This window comes from Culex pipiens, chromosome 3 (assembly GCF_016801865.2).
Source record: "Culex pipiens pallens isolate TS chromosome 3, TS_CPP_V2, whole genome shotgun sequence".
Lineage (NCBI taxonomy): Eukaryota > Metazoa > Arthropoda > Insecta > Diptera > Culicidae > Culex > Culex pipiens.
In genome coordinates this window covers 83,283,783-83,303,417 of record NC_068939.1, presented here as the reverse complement: position 1 = coordinate 83,303,417, position 19,635 = coordinate 83,283,783, and the positions used below count along the sequence as shown (strand labels likewise).

The 19,635-nt window shown below is 38.8% G+C and overlaps 2 protein-coding genes across 6 annotated transcripts in view; both read left to right on the top strand.

The window, feature by feature from the left end:
• LOC120423185 (GTP cyclohydrolase 1) overlaps positions 1-19,635 on the top strand; it is a 49,014-nt gene extending 29,379 nt beyond the window's left edge. For all 5 annotated transcript variants that reach the window (XM_039586887.2, XM_039586885.2, XM_039586884.2 and 2 more), the window contains 5 exons: positions 1,907-2,040; positions 2,129-2,204; positions 18,090-18,255; positions 18,473-18,589; positions 18,690-19,635. In XM_039586887.2, the coding sequence (XP_039442821.1) occupies positions 1,907-2,040; positions 2,129-2,204; positions 18,090-18,255; positions 18,473-18,589; positions 18,690-18,819 (623 nt within the window). In that variant the 3' untranslated portion in view covers positions 18,820-19,635. The remainder of the gene's footprint in view (positions 1-1,906; positions 2,041-2,128; positions 2,205-18,089; positions 18,256-18,472; positions 18,590-18,689) is intronic.
• LOC120423183 (uncharacterized) lies at positions 10,516-13,376 on the top strand. The gene is made up of 2 exons (XM_039586882.2): positions 10,516-11,505; positions 11,560-13,376. Exons 1-2 carry the CDS (start codon positions 10,903-10,905, stop codon positions 13,078-13,080), a joined length of 2,124 nt encoding a protein of 707 aa, XP_039442816.1. The 5' UTR covers positions 10,516-10,902; the 3' UTR covers positions 13,081-13,376.

Genomic DNA, 19,635 nt, shown 5'->3' with positions numbered 1-19,635 from the left:
TTATTTTGCCACTACAGCCAAAACGCTGAAAAAAACTGGGATATTTTTTGAAAAGGAGCCGAAGAATCGGTCATTTAGTAATCGGGTTTTTTGGATTACTTAATAAGGAAAGGAGGCAAAATTCCTAGAATTTAGGAATTTGGTACTTTTTTTTTCAGTATAAGTCACTTTTTAGTTCGACTCCCATTTCACACGGAGTTCACACATACTGTCAAACATTTGTTTGGATAGTGTGCGTGAGCGCCGTGTAAAAAGTGACAGTTAGTCATTTTTTTAGTTTGACTTTGACCAACCAACGGGGTACAAACTAAAAAGTGACAAACCACCGGGGGTTGAGTGTATATGAAAGCATGATCAATTTTTTTAAACGGCTGATAGGACGATAATAGAAATGGTACGAGAAAAAGTATGTTTCCCCTAGGGCCTAGGGAATGCATAGACAAAGTTTCATCCAAACAAAAAAAAAATTAAAAATCGCGCAAAAATGAGCGATATTGCAGAGTGATTTTTGTCAATTTTATTTATCAAAGTTGATGGCCAAAACAATACCAGACAAAGCGTGCTTTGGTGCAGTCAGTTCGAATCCTGTAGTTGATGGACATCCTAACTGTACAAAGAGAAAACTGATTGTTTCGTTTAAGTTCCAACATTTTCCGCAATCCATTTACTACTCACTGAAACAGGATAGTTTACAAATTCCGCCGTAAACTATTCCCCGAAGCCAATGACTGACCACAAGTTAGAACAAGCTCACAGTGCACCTGGCCCAGATGCATTCTCCGGACTTTATTCACTCCAGCAACCAATTATTCAATAATCACCGTGTATAATTACACACTCACACACCATGATGGAGAAGGCCTCATTCTAACACAGTTCTAAGCTATAGCAATTCTAGGCTGCAGTCTCCGGGCACTGTGACCAGCTGATATGATTGTTCAGGCCACCAGACAGACCTAATCCAGGGGCTAAACCCCGCTTCCCTGCCTCCTTGTCCAACAGTTATGACTTGCAAATATGTTGATTACAATTTGTTGTTCGATTCTACCAAATCCCCAACCGCCTCCTCCGGTAACGGGCAGGTGTTCACTTTCGGACCCATTCCCGGACATCAACTACAATGGCAAAGTCAAACCACAATCCACTCTAATGAATATGTAAATCTGACAACCGGCCATATTAAGCTTCCGCCCCCTAGCCAGGCTCCCCCATTTTCTGCTGATCTCTGGCCAGCCGTGTCATAAAACACGGCCCCAAGTGGTTGAATATTTAATTGTTTAGTCCTGGATTGCGAAATCGATTTCATTTGCACGCACTCACGGCCATTACAGGACGGTTATTATTGATGGGGTAGGATGTCCAAAAATTAAAATTGATATTCTTGACTTTTGTTTAACGGCCAGGCCTCCTCCAGTAGAAATTACCGCAACGATGATTCATAGGCATAGGAAAAAAATGCAATTTCTAGCTTACTGGAATTGCAAAATAACAGATAATTGTCAACAGTTAAATGATTACGGTCACCCTAACACAAACATGTACTCCCGTCCCTTCTTCAAATTTGATTTTGAGCACACCCCCTAAATAAATAAACAAAACCAATCTCCATTTTCGCGCCAATTTCCCACCTCACTGACCCACATCGTTTGGAGGGCTGGCCAGCTGGTTGTCGTTTACATCCCCGTGCAGCCACAAATCGGAACTGCAAGCATCGCTTGTGCAAGTTTAATTACCAAACCATAAACTAAACACCGCTGCATGATTTAGTTAGTCATAGACTAGCCCCCAAAATTCGTGTGAAAGCTTCATCTAGTTCACTGTCCAGCATCCAGCAACTCGAGCTAATAGAGTTGTAAAAGTGTAATTAGCATTCAAATTAAGGCTCACACCCATCCTCCTCCCACAGGACACGAGAAATGCACATTCCACCACGACCTGGAGCTGGACCACAAGCCGTCGACCCGGGAGGACCTGCTGCCGCTGATGTCCCGCTCGTACCGGATGCTGCTGAGCAGCCTCGGCGAGGACCCCGAACGACAGGTGAGTTTCGAGAAATGCAGAACGTTGTAGAAGGGGCGTTGGAATTTTTGGGAAACTAATTTCACCTTTTTGAAAATTTCTTCACCAGGGTCTGCTGAAAACTCCGGAACGTGCCGCCAAAGCGATGCTCTTCTTCACCAAAGGATACGACCAAAGCTTGGAGGGTGAGTGATTTTTTGAGAGATTCTCAATTTTAAAAGTTCCCCAAATATTTCTGTTTGGATCCGTATAGGGTAGAGGTGGGCAAAAAAAGAGCGATCCGCTCAAAAGAGCCCGTTCACTAAAAAGAGCGAGCCAACCATGGTTCATAAAAAAAGAGCCGAGGTTCTTTTTGAAACTCGAGTCTTTTGAAAGATCCGTTCCAAGATAGAAATATTTTAAAATTTGTGTCTTTTTTACGGTTCAAAAATTTAATTCATTGAATTTCCAACAAATTGTCGTATTAAGTTCGTTTTTGAGGATTGAAAATGCAATTTTAAATATTTCAATGCTTCTAAATTAATGCCAAATTTGTCCCAAATTGTACTTTTTCAAGAACTTAAGGGTAAAAAAGGCAAGTCAAAGATATTTGATGACCTGAATCGACATATTTCGTACTATCTCATCAATATAAATTTAAAGACTCTAAAAAGAGCAGTTCTCTGAGATTTCGGTAATTCGATTTTTTTTTGTATTTTTTAATCCAGCTGAAACTTTTTTGGTGCCTTCGGTATGCCCAAAGAAACCATTTTGCATCATTAGTTTGTCCATATGATTTTCCATACACATTTAACAGCTGTCCATACAAAAATGATGTATGAAAATTCAAAAATCTGTGACTTTTGAAGGAATTTTTTGATCGATTTGGGGTCTTCAGCAAAGTTGTAGGTATGGATACGGACTACACTTGAAAAAAGATACACGGTAAAAAAAATGGTGATTTTTTATTAAACTTTTTTCACTAAAACTTAATTTGCAAAAAAAAACAATTGTATTTTTTTACATATTTTAGAGGACATCAAATGCCAACTTTTCAGAAATTTCCAGGTAGTGCAAAAAATCTTTGACTGAGTTATAAATTTTTTAATCAATACTGATTTTTTCAAAAAAACTAAATATTGGACGCACAAATTTTTCAACTTTATTTTTCGATGTAAAATCAAATTTGCAATTAGAAAGCACTTTAATGAAATTTCTTTTAAAATAAATATTTTTGAAAAGCTGAGAAAATTCTCTATATTTTGCTTTTTTGAACTTTGTTGATACGACCCTTAGTTGCTGAGATATTGCCATTCAAAGGTTTAAAAACAGGAAAATTGATGTTTTCTGAGTCTAACACAAACAACCCCCCATTTTCTAATGTCGATATCTCAGCAACTAATGGTCCGATTTACAATGTTAAAATATGAAACGTTCGTGAAATTTTCCGATCATTTCGAAAAAGATAATTTCAATTTTTTTTAATCAAAACTAACATTTCAAAAGGGCCAAACATTCAATTAATTCGAAAATATTGTTTTCGAAAAGATCGCAAAATTTCACGAATGTTTCATATTTTAACATTGTAAATCGAACCATTAGTTGCCGGATATCGACATTAAAAAATGGTGGGTTGTTTGTGTCATCAATTTTCCTGTTTTTAAACCTTTGAGTGGCAATATCTCAGCAACTAAGGGTCGTATCAACAAAGTTCAAAAAAGCAAAATATAGAGAAGCTCAGCTTTTCAAAAATATTTATTTTAAAAGTTGTCAAACATGTGCACTGATTTAAAAAAACTAACTTAATCCACCTATGTGGTTGTTGCCTTCCTCACTTTTTACCAACATTTGGTGATATGATGGGTTTGGACACAAATTCTGTCTATCTTCTATATATATATACAAAATTTCGACGGTTTTGTTCAAACGAGAATCAATTCAACACGGAACGTCCGATCGAGGTGCTCTTTGTTGCGTTGGGTTCGTATGGTAGGTTCGTGAGTCCAAGGAAGGTTCTTACGCCAAAAAGTTACAACTTTGGCCACTCTGGAACCGATTCCGGAAAATTTGCAGATTGTATGGGAAAGGTTAAAATCGAATTTTGATCACAGGATGCTGAATAAGCAAAAAAGTCGAAAACGTCAACAAACGAAAAAAGACAGAACGAAAATTGTCAGGTAAGGCTTGTTTCTTAATAAAGAAATACACAAATGTCACTTAAGCGGTCATAACTTGAGACTGAACGTTGTCAGATCTTCAATGTTTTGGACTCATTAGAAAGGTCTTTTGATTACTTAACCAACGATCGATCAGAAGATGGATCCGGACATAGTTTACATACATTTAAGTGAGATCCGGCATCAAAAAAGTACATAAATATCACTTAATCGGTCATAACTTGAGACAGGGTTGCCAGATCTTCAATGTATTGGACTCATTCGAAAGGTCTTTCGATTACCTATCCAACGATGGGTTGAATGATGGATCCGGATATAGTTTACATACATTTAAGTGAGATCCGGCATCAAAAAAGTACATAAATATCACTTAAGTGGTCATAACTTGAGACTGAACGTTGTCAGATCTTCAATGTTTTGGACTCATTAGAAAGGTCTTTTGATTATCTAACCAACGATCGATCAGAAGATGGATCCGGACATAGTTTACATACATTTAAGTGAGATCCGGCATCAAAAAAGTACATAAATATCACTTAAGCGGTCATAACTTGAGACAGGGTTGCCAGATCTTCAATGTATTGGACTCATTCGAAAGGTCTTTCGATTACCTATCCAACGATGGGTTGAATGATGGATCCGGACATAGTTTACATACATTTAAGTGAGATCCGGCTTCAAAAAAGTACATAAATATCACTTAAGTGGTCATAACTCGAGACAGGGTTGCCAGATCTTCAATGTATTGGACTCATTGGAAAGTTCTTTCGATTACCTATCCAATGATGGGTTGAAATATGGATCCGGATATAGTTTACATACATTTAAGTGAGATCCGTCATCAAAAGAGTACATAAATATCACTTAAGTGATCATAACTCGATACAGGGTTGCCAGATCTTCAATATATTGGAATCATTCGAAAGGTCTTTCGATTACCTATCCAACGATGGGTTGGATGATGGATCCGGACATAGTTTACATACATTTAAGTGAGATCCGGCATCAAAAAAGTACATGAATATCACTTAAGTGGTCATAACTTCAGATAGGGTTGCCAGAACTTCAATGTTTTGGACTTGTTGGAAAGGTCTTTTCATAACCTAACCAACGATGGGTCGGGTGATGGGTCTGGACATAGTTTACATGCATTTATGTGAGATCCGATTCGCAACTCTGACACTTTTTTATACGTAACTTTTGAACTACTTATCGGATCTTCAAACAATTCAATAGTGCAGTATGGGGCACCAAACCGGATCGAATGCAACTTATTTGACTCAAATCGGATCAGCCAGTGCCGAGAAAACTTGGCAAGAATTTTGAGCACCAAGGGGAATACGCACACACATACACACACACACACAGACATTTGTTCAGTTTTCGATTCTGAGTCGATAGGTATACATGAATATAGGTCTACTAGCTGTTTTTCAAAAGTTCATTTTTCGAGCAGGATTATAGCCTTACCTCAGTGAGGAAGGCAAAATGAAAAACTGAAAAAATGGATTTAACTTGAAAACGGTGCACTTTATCAAAATTTCACTAAAGTACTTTTTGATTGCAAATTCGATTTTACATCGAAAAATAAAGTTGACAAATTTTTGCGATTAAAATTTCGTTTTATTGAAAAAATCAGTATTGATTAAAAAATTCATAACTCAGTCAAAGATTTTTTGCACAACCTGGAAATTTCTGAAAAGTTGGCATTTGATGTCCTCTAAAACATATAAAAAAATAAAAAAAATTAAAATAGTGTTTTTTTTTGCATATCAAGTTTTAGTGACAAAAAGTTAAATAAAAAATCACCAATTTTTTTTTACCGCAATTTTTTTTTTTGTGTAGTCGGTATCCATACCTACAACTTTGCCCAAGACACCAAATCGATCAAAAAATTCTTTCAAAAGATACAGATTTTTGAATTTTCATGCATCATTTTTGTATGGACAGCTGCCAAATTTGTATGGAAAATTATATGGACAAACTAATGATGCAAAATGGCTTCTTTGAGCATACCGAAGGCACCAAAAAAGTTTCAGTCGGATTAAAAAATACAAAAATTAAAATTGAAGAAAAAAGACCGATTTCGTAGAGAATTGCTCAATAGCTTTCTTGACAATATGTGAACAGTTTTCAAACCCACAATTACAGTATTTTAGTTTTCTTTGAAACTACTCCAAATTAAACTGAATGATTTTCTAAACATATTTAAAAAAGTTATTCATTGCACAATTGAACTTAAAGATGCATCAATGTATTACCAGATTACAAATTTCATCATTTCAAAATGCTTAACTTGGAAAATTTCACCAAAAAACTACCAGCCCATAAGATTTTGAAAAAGATCTCTTGCCCGATAAAAAACTTTTATATTTATAGTCTTTCTCGATTAAATCGGAATGTTGAAAAAAGTTTAAAATTGAATATTGGCATTTCGACGCTGTCGTGCTATCATGTCGCACCCGCCATTTCGACGTTCCGAGAAAAACGCGTTTTAATGTTTGACCTTGAATAAACAAAAACGAGAGCACGCAATGTAAACAATGAATAACACGTTTTGTTTGGTTGACCATTAGGGTGCCCAGAATATGGGACTTTTTCTCAAAACCTCGCTCCACAAGCTGAATATTGTTCCTTGAGCTCTTTTAGGACTGTGGGACAAATATGAGCAAAATCGGTCAACATTTACCCATTGATACTCGAAGGTGAAGTTTGTATGGGAAAAATCGAAAAAATGTATGGAAAACCCAATTTTCTTACGGTTTGGTCTGCAGGATGCACTACTTCCATCCAAATATTCTCTAAAGTGAGATTCTCATTGAAAATTTAATGCTCTACAACTTTGTAGAACATACCAAAGCTGTAAAACTAGATCCTAAAATGTTATGAGCCATTTAAAAAAGTAATTTTTGTATGAAAAACATTTTTTTCGCCAACTTTAGGCTCGAGTATCAATGGGTTAATCTTAACCAATTTCGCTCAAAATTTGCACAGATGCTTAAAATAACCTAATAAACAATTTTCCGCTTGTGGAGCAGGGGGTCATTTTTTCTGGGCACCCTATTGACCATTCAGTGCGTTGCCCCGAAGTTTGGTTGAAATTGGTAGCTTGAGTCCCGAGCTATAATTACAAATGTTTTCGGTAGTCTTACTTGTACGTGCGTCAAACGCATCCTGACCTGCAATCCCTTTGGCCAATTGTCGCACTTACATCAATTTTCAGGGAGTGACAAGATAGCACGACAAGATTGAAACTTCTTTCGTATGAAAAGTGACAAAAATCCGCGGAGCTTTTTTGGTTTTTATTGAATATCTCAGGATTGAAATCGAATTTTGGGGATCTGTGAAGGTCAAAAGGTGAGGCATTGTGAGCTGCACAAAATGGCGTTCTTAACTCAATTTGGCCTTAAATGCACGTACGACAAGATAGCACGACGGCGAAGATTTGTTTAATGTTAGCAGAAATAAACGCAATTTCGTAAAACTAATAACAACTTTCTCCAAAATTCAAGACCGCCAATTCTTTTAGTTTTTTTAACATATGATTTATAACAATCCAATAAAAACATAAAATCACACCAAGCTTAAAGCTATTTTAAAAATAGCTATTTCATAAAAAAAAATTTGAAAAGGGCGAAAGTGCTGTTCAACAGAACGGCTCATTTTAAGGAATGAGCGAAAATGAGCGGCTCCTAAAAAAACGGTTTGGCCCACCTCTATTATAGGGGTTTGCTTGTAACCATCACAAGTTATCGCGATTTTACGAAAACATGTTGTGAATTTGTGAGAAAAAAGTTCCTGAAAAAAACAGTTTTGAGCTGGAATTGCTATTTATACAATTCTTCACGAGTAGGATTCAAAGCGAGATGGCAAACGATTTTAAAGTAAAATTTTCCTCCTCTATTTTCCCAAAGCGATGTACGACACTTGTTCAAACGATTACACTGTATTCCCCTGTTGAAGTGGAAATTTTCTACCATTCATCCCGGAAGGTGGAGCACAAAAAAAAACCGAAAGGAATACAACTTTCAAGTAGGTTCATCAAGTGTAAGCTGAAGGACTCTTTGCGGAATCGACTTCCGTCGATTTGTGAGATTTTTTCTGTATCCATAAAGAAAAAGCGATTCATTGTAAATCGACCTTCCTTCCCGAGCAGCGCTCTTGACACGCTGGAAAATTTATTCATTGCATACATTCAGGCGATGGCACGATACTTTTTCTGTTCACGTTTTTTTTTCTTCCTTGCATTTTAAAGGTGGAGAAACTTTTCTCATCTAACTGGATGAAATCGATGATGGTTGAAGTCGTTGTTTTGAAACTAAGCGACGTCGACACTGCTGGCTGAAAAGTGCGAGAAACGACTTTTCAAACTACCCTTAGCTTGATGACTGTCGTGTCGTCGTGTGGGGGGAAGACTCAAATTTGATTCAAATAGATTGACTTCGTTATCTTTTCGTGTAGGTCGTTGATGTGGCATGGTAGCCAGCATGCGAGCTGACAAAGGACGAGTCGAGGTCGTGGAAGAAGTTTTTTGAACGGATATTGATCGTTCTCGGAAAAAACGGTACGACGGAGTTCCGTCGCTAGACGCTCTGTACCAGAGAGGACACCCTGCTCAACAGGTGTGTACACCTTAGACATGATGGGTAGTGGTCCCGGAGACTAACTTGATTTCCGGTGCGCTCGATTTTGCTCATGTCCGTAGAAGGGTCGTCCTTTAAACGGTCAACATTATATTTTAATTAGGAATACTTTTCTATTGCCAGTAGCAGAAGAGGTTATTTGCCTAGCATTCTATATTTTTCGGAAAAAGCTATTTTCCATTGAACAGATTCCATGGACATTTAGGAGTAATTCTGTTGCGGAGAACAACGTGCCTCCGATGGTGATTGAAGGTGTTCATTTCACCAGTTATAAAAGTGTCGATAACGAAATTGGATGTCAATATTTATAGAAATGACATGGCACAGTGAAGTAGACGGAATTGTTATGAGGAAATTCTTTTAAAGTTTGAAACTAAGCTAGAATTGAAATGTTATGAAATATTTTTGATATAATATAAATCAATGTTCCAAAACACTCAAAACTTTAGTTTAAAATCACAAATTCGCTGGAAATATTAAATAAACAAAAAAAACTCAACCGACTTTTTCAAATTATTTAGTAAAATTTAGAAAATCTAAATTTTTTAAGTAAAAAAATATTCCTTTAAAAATATTGTTTTAAGAATTCAGGCCTGAAAAGGTTTAAAATGCATCGTACATGATTACAATTCGGGTTTTTTATGCGGACCTAATAACCAAATGTAAACATTCAGTATATTCTGCTCACACCTGATGTAAATAACCATTGAAGTAGAATTGATCATTGAATGTTTTCATTCCGTTCTTAGGTTCTATTTTAATGAAATTTAGAAATTGTAAAAATATTTTAAAAGAGAGTAGTTGTTTGAAATTTCACAAAAAATAAACTTTTCAAAAAATATTTGTTTTTTTATTTGGATGATACTTTGTCCATCGATTCCTTAAGTCTAAATTAGCTATTTTGTTTTGATTTAGGCCGTTGAAAATATTTTTTAGAGTTTATTTAACCCCCCCCCCCCCTTCAAAATCGGTTCGAAAAATCAGGGGGCAATTTTTTTTTTCAAAGACATCAAAATTTTAAAGGAAATAGAAGTCTAACCAACTGAAAACAATTACAGTCGACTCTCTGGTTGTGAATATCCAAGGGACCGTCGAGGAAGAGAATCATCAGTTTACAGAACGATGCAAAATGAAGACTCGATTGAAAATATGTTTTTCTTGATACCCAGCTATGGGAGAGAATCATGGCAACGTCCAGCAAACAAAAACAAACTAATGTCAAACACCCTTCAAAGCTTCGTTTCGCAAAGAAAAATGTCTATGCAAGCCATGAGATAGTGAAAATATTGACAACCGGAAGAGATTTTTAAAGCAAACAGAATCCAAGGGACCGTCGAGGAAGAGATCCTTCAAGCAAGAGAAAATATCGAGGAATAAAGACAATCGAAGTATGCAGTTCGAAGGGACTGAAGAATTCATCGATAGATGGAGCAATATTGATATCGAGAAGATCGACAGCCAGAGAGTCGACTGTAGAAATGCATTTTCCTGCGTTTAAAATCATATGTAGCATGTCTGGGATCGATCAAAAATATTTTCAATTTTTGTGGAATTCCAATGTGCAGCACCGCAAACAACTGGGCAGGTGTAAAATGCACTTTAAAACACTTTTTTTATTCAAATGTTGAGACCATGGCTTGTTATTGCAATTTTTATAATTTATAGCATTTGCAACGGCCTTGTTTATTGTTGTGGACAGAACCAGTGCGCGGAGTGCCCCCACTTTCCGCACGTCGCTGGCTCACAAGTGGCTGCCAGTCTGCCACTTTGTGACGCAGAACAGCGCGTCGATGTTTTTATGTTTGCTGTCAAAATGATTGTTGTGCCATCGTCATTCTATTTCCGCGTCTTAATAAGAATACACGTTTTAAAGTAATTAACTTTCGCGTTTTAATCGTATCGTGCGCCGATTCCGTGACACTGCCGAGGGTGCTCACGTGACATCACGTCCCGCGCACCGGATACGACAGTGGCGACGAGAATCTGTCGAATTCGTCGGAGTTGTCGCGGTTTACGAAGGTGGGCGCCACCTAACCTGCAATTCCGGCACCCACGTGCAATCAAAGGAGGAGCCCCCCAGCGGCATGAGCGATTCACTTGCCCGGCTCCCCTACCTGGGGCAACTTTACCCACGTCAGGAGAAGTTCCAGCAAACATCCCTCCGCCAAGGCCCACTCTCTCATCATCAGCTGCTGCCGAATCCTGACCTGATGATCCAGATGCTGACGATGTTCGAGCAGTTGGTCGGCACAGTGCAGCAGACTGCCCAGCAGCAAATGAAGTTCATGGAGCGTATCTCAACGGACGCAGCCCAGCCGCCTCCAAACCCGGCGCAGAACGTCGACACGTTCCCCGGGAACACGAAGGCTTTCCAGACGGACTCGGTCCGCAGCCACGCGGTGGTGATCAACGAGCACTCGGTGCAGCAATGGCGGAGATGCGCGTCGGTCGATTTCGGTGGGACGCCGATCCGACTTCCACTAGACGCCGCATCCGGCGGCCCAATGTTATCATCACCCTCTGTTCGCGTAAACACGGCTTCTGGAACGGAATTGTCACTCGACGACGAGTTCCGATGTGACACCTCCATCGCCGGAAGCACCCGCAACGAGCCGACCATCGTTACCGAGCTCCACGTATCCAGCTTCCCCGAACCGTCGCCGGTGCTCGAGTCAGTCCTCCACAAGGTGTTCAACGAGGAACTCCTCCACAAGGTGTTCAACGAGGAACTCCTCCACAAGGTGTTCAACGAGGAACTCGGCAAAAAGGTGAACTTGGAGCTGAAAGAAAACCACCGACCGACCTTCTGCCCGAAACGTCCGGTGGCGTACGCGGTGGTTGAAAACGTCGACCGCGATCCGGACAAGCAACAGCAGTTCAACATCATCACTCCGATCGACAACTCGGAGTCGGCCACCCCGATCGTCGGGGTGCGGAAGGTCATCGGATCCATCAGCATCTGCGCCCACAATGCTGCTCTTCAGCCGCACCAGTATCCGCTGCTGGTCGAAAATGTACCCGGTGCATACCAGCAGAGCATCGCCACCATGTTGGCCCGACAGCCCGGAGCGTCCTCTCATCTCGAAGACACCGTCGTCAGCGGCTCAACCCAGGAGGAACACGACCGCAACCTGGAAGTCGTTCTGCAGCACAGGACGCGTCCCGGCCACACGCCGCTGCTACACATCGTCGGTTCCAAGGCAGACAGGAAACGCATCGCACTGTACCTGCTCCTCTACGACTTCGCCTCCCAGTACGTCTCCACCGACAAGTTTGGCCACATCGACGTGCCACAACCTATCAACCAGCACGTACGACCAGAGGAGGACTTCGTTATCGCCAGAATTCGCCTAGAGGACATCAGCACCCAGCCCGACCTACTACTCCGCAAGATTTGCCGGTACGTATTCGAGGGTTGGCCAACGAAAGCCGCTGATCCGAAGATCCAGCGTTACCAGACCCGTGCCGACTTCAACGACGGAGAAGCATGCCAGCCGTGCGCCTCCGTAGCACGGTCCCCACCGCACTCACTTCCTGTGCCATGGCCGAAACCTGCTGGCCCGTGGCAGCGCAGCTGCATGGATTTTGCGGAACCACTCAACGACGACTACGTAGTCTGCACGCATCGCATCTCTGTCCTCGCAACCATCGCCATCCTCCACCAGATGTTTCCTCAACTCGCGACTGTCCCGTACCAGCCGCACGGACGAGCGAAACGGGTCGTGGGCATTCTCAAGCGTGCCGTCAAGACAATTTCGGAGGGGAGAGGCACTATAGGAAGAACATTGGACATTTTTCTGTCGGCGTACCGCTGCGCACCTGAAGTGCTTGACCCCGAACCGCACCAGAAGGAATTCCATCGTCGAGGCATCGCCATGCGAGATGGCAACCAACGCGTCACCCGCTCGCACATCAACCAACCGCGAAGTCGCTTCAAGGCCGGACCTGCTGCTTCACCATCGGCCAAAACGAAAGCGCTCCCGTTGGATGTCCTGCTCGGTGAGTGGAAGTTTGCGTCGTTTCCCGAGCTGCCACCATTGAGCCTGATGCAGTTGACGCCGCGTCCGCCCTCTTCTCTACCTGCGATTCCAGCTGAACCAAACACGCGCGCAACCTGCACCCGATCTGGATCGCTGCTTCTACAAGAACCCGGTGCAACACCATCTCCAATCCCTGCGTTGTCGTCTTCAACGAGTTCGTCGCAGCTGGCACTCTTCTCCGGTGCACCGACAGCGCTTGCAAGAGCCGACCAGCTGTTTTAAGAGGGGAGATGTTGTGGACAGAACCAGTGCGCGGAGTGCCCCCACTTTCCGCACGTCGCTGGCTCACAAGTGGCTGCCAGTCTGCCACTTTGTGACGCAGAACAGCGCGTCGATGTTTTTATGTTTGCTGTCAAAATGATTGTTGTGCCATCGTCATTCTATTTCCGCGTCTTAATAAGAATACACGTTTTAAAGTAATTAACTTTCGCGTTTTAATCGTATCGTGCGCCGATTCCGTGACACTGCCGAGGGTGCTCACGTGACATCACGTCCCGCGCACCGGATACGACATTTATGAAGAAACAAAGTAATCTATGGACAAATTTTCATTCAGAATCTAAAAAAATAATTTGAAGTCAATTTGCGAAAACGTACACAGCAAATTTTGGGTAGCCATTGCAGTCAAATAAATAACTGAATGCGATTCAGTAATCATCACATTTTCTGAAATTCGATAATAAACAAAAACATTACCGTAAACTGGGGTCAATCGGGACACATGGGGCGAATTGGGACAGCAGTTTTAACCATGTTGGAGCACAATATTTTGATTTTTCTGGTTGGTTTCGGTTAGAACAGACTAAGGCCAACAAAAAGTGTACATCCATTTCCAAATTTAAAAGCTCTAAGTGCTCTAAAAACTGATGTCCCTATTCAGACTGTAGTCCCGATTCACCCCAGATTACGGTACTGAAAAATCAGTAACTGCATATCTGTCAAACTGAAATGTCACTTCTGACTTATTGTTTGGATGCTGCCGAGAGAACATCCTCTTTTAAATGTGTTGTTTTTTTTTTAATTTTTTATTGTGGTCTTTAGAAACAAAGGTAAGAAAAAATTTAATATCAAATGCCTCGATGCTAACCATCTGTTTTTTAGGCTTAGACGATTGATGAAATAAATTAATTAATAACAGTATTTTTCAACAACAAGCGAAATCAAATTTTGATAACTGAAATACCAGCAATTATTGCTAAATCTTCAGCAAATGGTCTGTCAAACTGCCGCAAGAAAATTAATGAATTTTCAGCAAAATAATTTGAATTCATGAGGGAGCGTTCTTTTATTACGTAACGCAGTTAGAGGGGGAGGGGTTGTCGGCGTCTGTTACGAAATGTTACGAAAATTGCGGGAGGGGGGGGGGGGGGTAGTAAAAACAGTAAAACTTTACTGAATTTCCGCAAAAAAAAATTGTTGTGTAAGATATGTGTTTTTTTCTGGGCTAAATTGAGTTCTGGAGGCCGTTTGGGCAGCCTTCAATGCCTTACCATTTATTCAGTTCTGACTTCTGACACGTGCCAAATTGAGTTAAAACACCATGTTGTGCAGCTCACAATGCCTCACCTTTTGACTTTCACAGATCACCAAAATTCGATTTCAATTTTGAGATATTCAATAAAAACCAAAAAAAAAACTTCGTGCATTGTTGTCGCTCTTCATATGAAAGAAGTTTTAATCTTGTCGTGCTATCTTGACACACCCTGAAAATTGATGTAAGTGCGACAACTGGCCAAAGAGATTTCAGGTCAGAACGCGTTTGACACACGTACATGCCCGACTACCGTAAACATGTGTAATTATAGCTCGGAAATCCGGCAACCAAATTCAACCAAACTTTGGTACAATGCACAGAATTGTTATTGTTTACATTGCGTGCTCTATTATTTTTTCATTCAAGGTCAAACATTGAAACGCGTTTTTTTTTTTCGGAATGTCAAAAAGTGACGTGCGACAAGATAGCACAACGATGAGAAATTTGACGAATATGTTCATGTTTCCATTAATTTTCAGTGACTTTTCAAAGAAATACAAAAACAAAAACATTAAAACAAAAAAGTACTATGTTTCAACTAAACTGACCATGTTTGCATAAATGTCCTATATGCATTTTCATCACTCTTGAGGTAATGATTCGGTTAAATTCTCAATTAGGTGAACGTTTAGAAAAGCTATAAATTTTCAATATTTTTTTTAACAATCTAAGAGGAAATATAGTTTTTTCATAAAAGTTAACTCCATATATGCAGATTTTTTTATCAACTTTTTTTTCACTAAAACTCAATTTCCCAAAATACGTATTTTTGATTTTCGAGATTTTTTGATATGTTTTAGGGGACAACAATCCGCAACTTTTGAGCCATAGAGAAACATGGTCAAAAAATCTGCCGCCGAGTTATAAATTCTTGAAAAAATAGTGATTTTTGGAAAAAATCGAAGTTTCATGCAAAAACAAGTTTGACATTATTTTGCAATGCAAATTTGAATTTGCAATCGAAAACTACTTCACAGATTTTTTGATAAAGGGCTCCGTTTTCAAGATATAGCCACCGAAAGTTTGATTTTAGCGAAATATTTGCAGTTTTTCAATATTTAAAATAGTGACCATGAGTGACCATTTCTAAAAATATTTTTTTGAAAGGTTCAGAAAATTTGCTATTAAATTGTCTAAGAGACACTGAAGATTGGAACTCTGGTTGCTGAGATACAGCGGCTTAAAGAAAAAGAAACACGAAAATTGAAGTTTTCTATAAGTCTCACCCAAACAGCCCACCATTTTCTAATGACGATATCTCAGCAATTAATGGTCCGATTTTCAATGTTAATACATGAAACATTTGTGAAATTTTCCGATCTTTTCGAAAGAAATATTTTTAAAATTTTAAAATCAAGACTATCATTTTAAAAGGGTCAAATATTGAATATTACGCCCATTTAAAATGCTAGTCTTGATTTAAAAATTTTCTAAATATTTTTTTCGAAAAGATCGGAAAATTTCACGAATGTTTCATGTATTAACATTGAAAATTGGACCATTAATTGCTGAGATATCGTCATTAGAAAATGGTGTGTTTTTTGGTGATATTAAGAAAACTTCAATTTTCGTGTTTCTTTTTCTTTAAGCCGCTGTATCTCAGCAACCAAAGGTCCAATCTTCAATGTCTCTTAGACAATTTAATAGCAAATTTTCTGAACTTTTCAAAAAAAAAATATTTTTAGAAATGGTCACTCATGGTCACTATTTGTAAATATTGAAAAACTGCAAATATTTCGCTAAAATCAAACTTTCGGTGGCTATATCTTGAAAACGGAGCCCTTTATCAAAAAATCTGTCAAGTACTTTTCGATTGCAAATTCAATTTTGCATTAAAAAATAATGTCAAACTTGTTTTTGCATGAAACTTCGATTTTTTCCAAAAATCACTATTTTTTCAAGAATTTATAACTCGGCGGCAGATTTTTTGATCATGTTTCTCTATGGCTCAAAAGTTGCGGATTGTTGTCCCCTAAAACATATCAAAAAATCTCGAAAATCAAAAATACGTATTTTGGGAAATTGAGTTTTAGTGAAAAAAAAGTTGATAAAAAAATCTGCAATTTTTTTTTTCCGTGTACCTTTTTTTCTCAAAGGTCCTCAACAATACCTACAACTTTGCCGAAGACACCAAATTGATCAGAAAATTCACTCAAAAGTTACAGATGTTTGAATATTTACATACCATTTTTGTATGGACAGCTGCTTAAATTGTATGGAGACTTGTATGGGTGAACCAATGACACAAAATAGCATATTTGGTCATAGGGAAGGCCCCCACAAAGTTTGAGCCAAATCAAAAAATACAAATAAAATCCATTTCCGGTTTTGGTAGAGAATTGCTCTAATATGATTTCTTCAAGTAGGGGAGAGTGGGGAGACTTGATCCCCTTTTTTTGTATCGCACATAACTCTGTCAATTTCTCACAAAACTATGATCTTTTTGCATGAATTGAAAGCTTAAACATTCAACTATGTTTGGTTGATAAGGGTATTTCATCAGATAAACTCTTCGAATCATGCCAAGCGTTTTAAAAAAATATTTTAAGCCGGCATTTTCAAAATGTTGGGGGTAATTTGATCCCCCTTTCAACATTTTGAAGAAATCTTAAGGAAAATGTTTCTTATTCATCCAAACTTTTAATTTTCTATAAGATACAGCAATTTCACATTAAACATGTACGTTTGTTTTCAAAATATAACAAGTTTAGCATGTAAAATATTTAAAAACTTAAAATTTTCTTTTTTAGACCAAAATTGAGCATGTTTACAAAAGCTGGTAATTTTTGTTTACAAAACTTTTGAAAAAAGGTTCAAACTGCAGTAAGTTATGTACAACTATACTAAAGGAAACTATGTATGAAAACCCAGCCCAATTATTTAATCTTGAGGCTGATTCCAGTGACTGTAAAAATGCAGGGATCAAGTCTCCCTAAACGCACTTTTTTAAACAATTGATTGTAAAAATAGTATGACGATAAATTTAACGTCAAATGCGTAAGGGTTTTGGAGTTGATATGTTTATCAAACAATTCATATATAAAATTTTTTTTTTTAAATAATTTTTGAGTGTTTTCTATACTTATCAAAACAAAGAAAAAAGATCTCTTGGAAGTTTTTTGCAGCACTTCTTCGAAAAATGTGTGTAACTCAATCTAAACATTTTTTATTTTTTTTCTTTGTTTTCTACAATGAGTTTTAGTCAATTTCGCACAACTTTCTAGAACAAAGCTAATTGTTTTACCCACATGCTGACGATATACAGGCTTGGGATCAAGTCTCCCCGGGGATCAAGTCTCCCCACTCTCCCCTATTATTTTTACCATTTTTAAGCTTCACCAATCAAATTTATAAATTCATTCCTTCACACCCAAAAGGCAGAAGAGCTTCGCTCCATTTCCATGCATAAAATCCACCTTCGCAATGCAGAGCTCCGCCGTCATGCACTGCGTGTGTGGCAAAGCTTCAGCGGGGCTCATGAAAATGCAAAATCCAGGGGATTTGGGGAATTTCGATTTTCCTGGTCGCACCAAAGCTAGTCTTTCAACACGTTGTCCCTCGGTGATGGTGGGTGGATCTGATACCATAAACTATGCAGAACAGAACGGGGATTACGGAGCTGGTGGTTTCAGTAGTGTAGTTCTTAAATTTTGACTCTTAATAAATTTTTATCTGCATTCTTTTTACCAATTTCCAGAGGCCCTCAACGGTGCCGTGTTCGACGAGGACCACGACGAGATGGTGGTGGTGAAGGACATCGAGATGTTCTCCATGTGCGAGCACCATCTGGTTCCGTTCTACGGCAAGGTTTCGATCGGCTATCTGCCCTGCAAGAAGATCCTGGGACTGAGCAAGCTGGCCAGGTAATGTTGCGCGCGTTAAATTTTTTTTTATTGTTGCTCCTTAACCTACTTAAAACATAAACTTTCCTCTTCTATTGTAAACCTCTTTTATCCTAATCTCATAACCTCACTTTAAAGTGACGGAAATGACCATGCCTTTGCTAGGTAACTGCCAAATCAAGACAATTGGTCTAAAATTAATAACAAAATTTACTTTCATCTCCTCTTTCGAAAACAGAATCGTCGAGATCTTCTCCCGCCGGCTGCAGGTCCAGGAGCGTCTTACCAAACAGATTGCCGTTGCCGTCACCCAGGCCGTTCAGCCCGCCGGAGTCGCCGTCATAATCGAGGGAGTGTAAGTTGGACCTTATTTTTGAATCTTTAAATTTCAGTGTTAAAATCCCAAAACCCAAATTACAGCATTATCTTTTGTTTACGTTCATTTCTCCCCACAGCCACATGTGCATGGTCATGCGGGGCGTCCAGAAGATCAACAGCAAGACGGTCACCTCCACGATGCTCGGCGTGTTCCGCGATGATCCCAAGACCCGGGAGGAGTTCCTTACGCTGTGCAACAATAAGTAAACTTATCCGAAGCTGAAAAAAAACAAAATACGAATGAGGCGAACGATTTTAAAGGAATTCAAGCTCTCTGTGTCATCACACGGTGCGAGTAGCAATCCAGCATGTTTTAACTGTGTTGTAAGAAAAATTAGGTACTTCCACGCCAAAAGTGGTTTTTAAAATATTGCTGTAAATGTTATACAATGAAGTGGGAAAAAAACTACGTGTTTTACAAATTTGGTCCAATATTCCAAGCAGAAAAAAACTAAATGTTACTTTTAGAATAGTTGTTGTTACTGTTGAACAGAGAGAGAGAAAAGATAATAAACAAACACTTATCGAACGGAAATGATAGAAATCCCATGCACTTTAGGGGCCAAACAAATCATCCAATACGTATACAAAATAAAAGAAATCAATGATATACTCTTATAAATATACCAACAAGCCAACAACAAGTAACTAAACAAGGGACATTTTTACAAGTTAACAGTGTGCAATACATAAGATCAATACGAGCTCTATTGCTGTGGAAGTAGGTGACTTGCCAACTCGTCGTTATGTTCCAGAAGTTGAAAAATTGCTTTCGTTCACCAGATGTTATTATCCATCCAGCGACACAAAATTTGTTTTTGATTGTTAAAAATTTCAAACTGTTATGTTTTTCTTTGAGAAATTGCTAATTTTTCATTGTCGCGTAGTATCACAAACGTAACTTGCAACAATTATTTTAAGAGTATTTTAGTTAAACAGTTAGCTTTTAAATCTATTCATGTTAAAAGAAAAGCACAATGTGAAACAATATTGATCGAAATAAATGTAGTTGTACTAACTAAA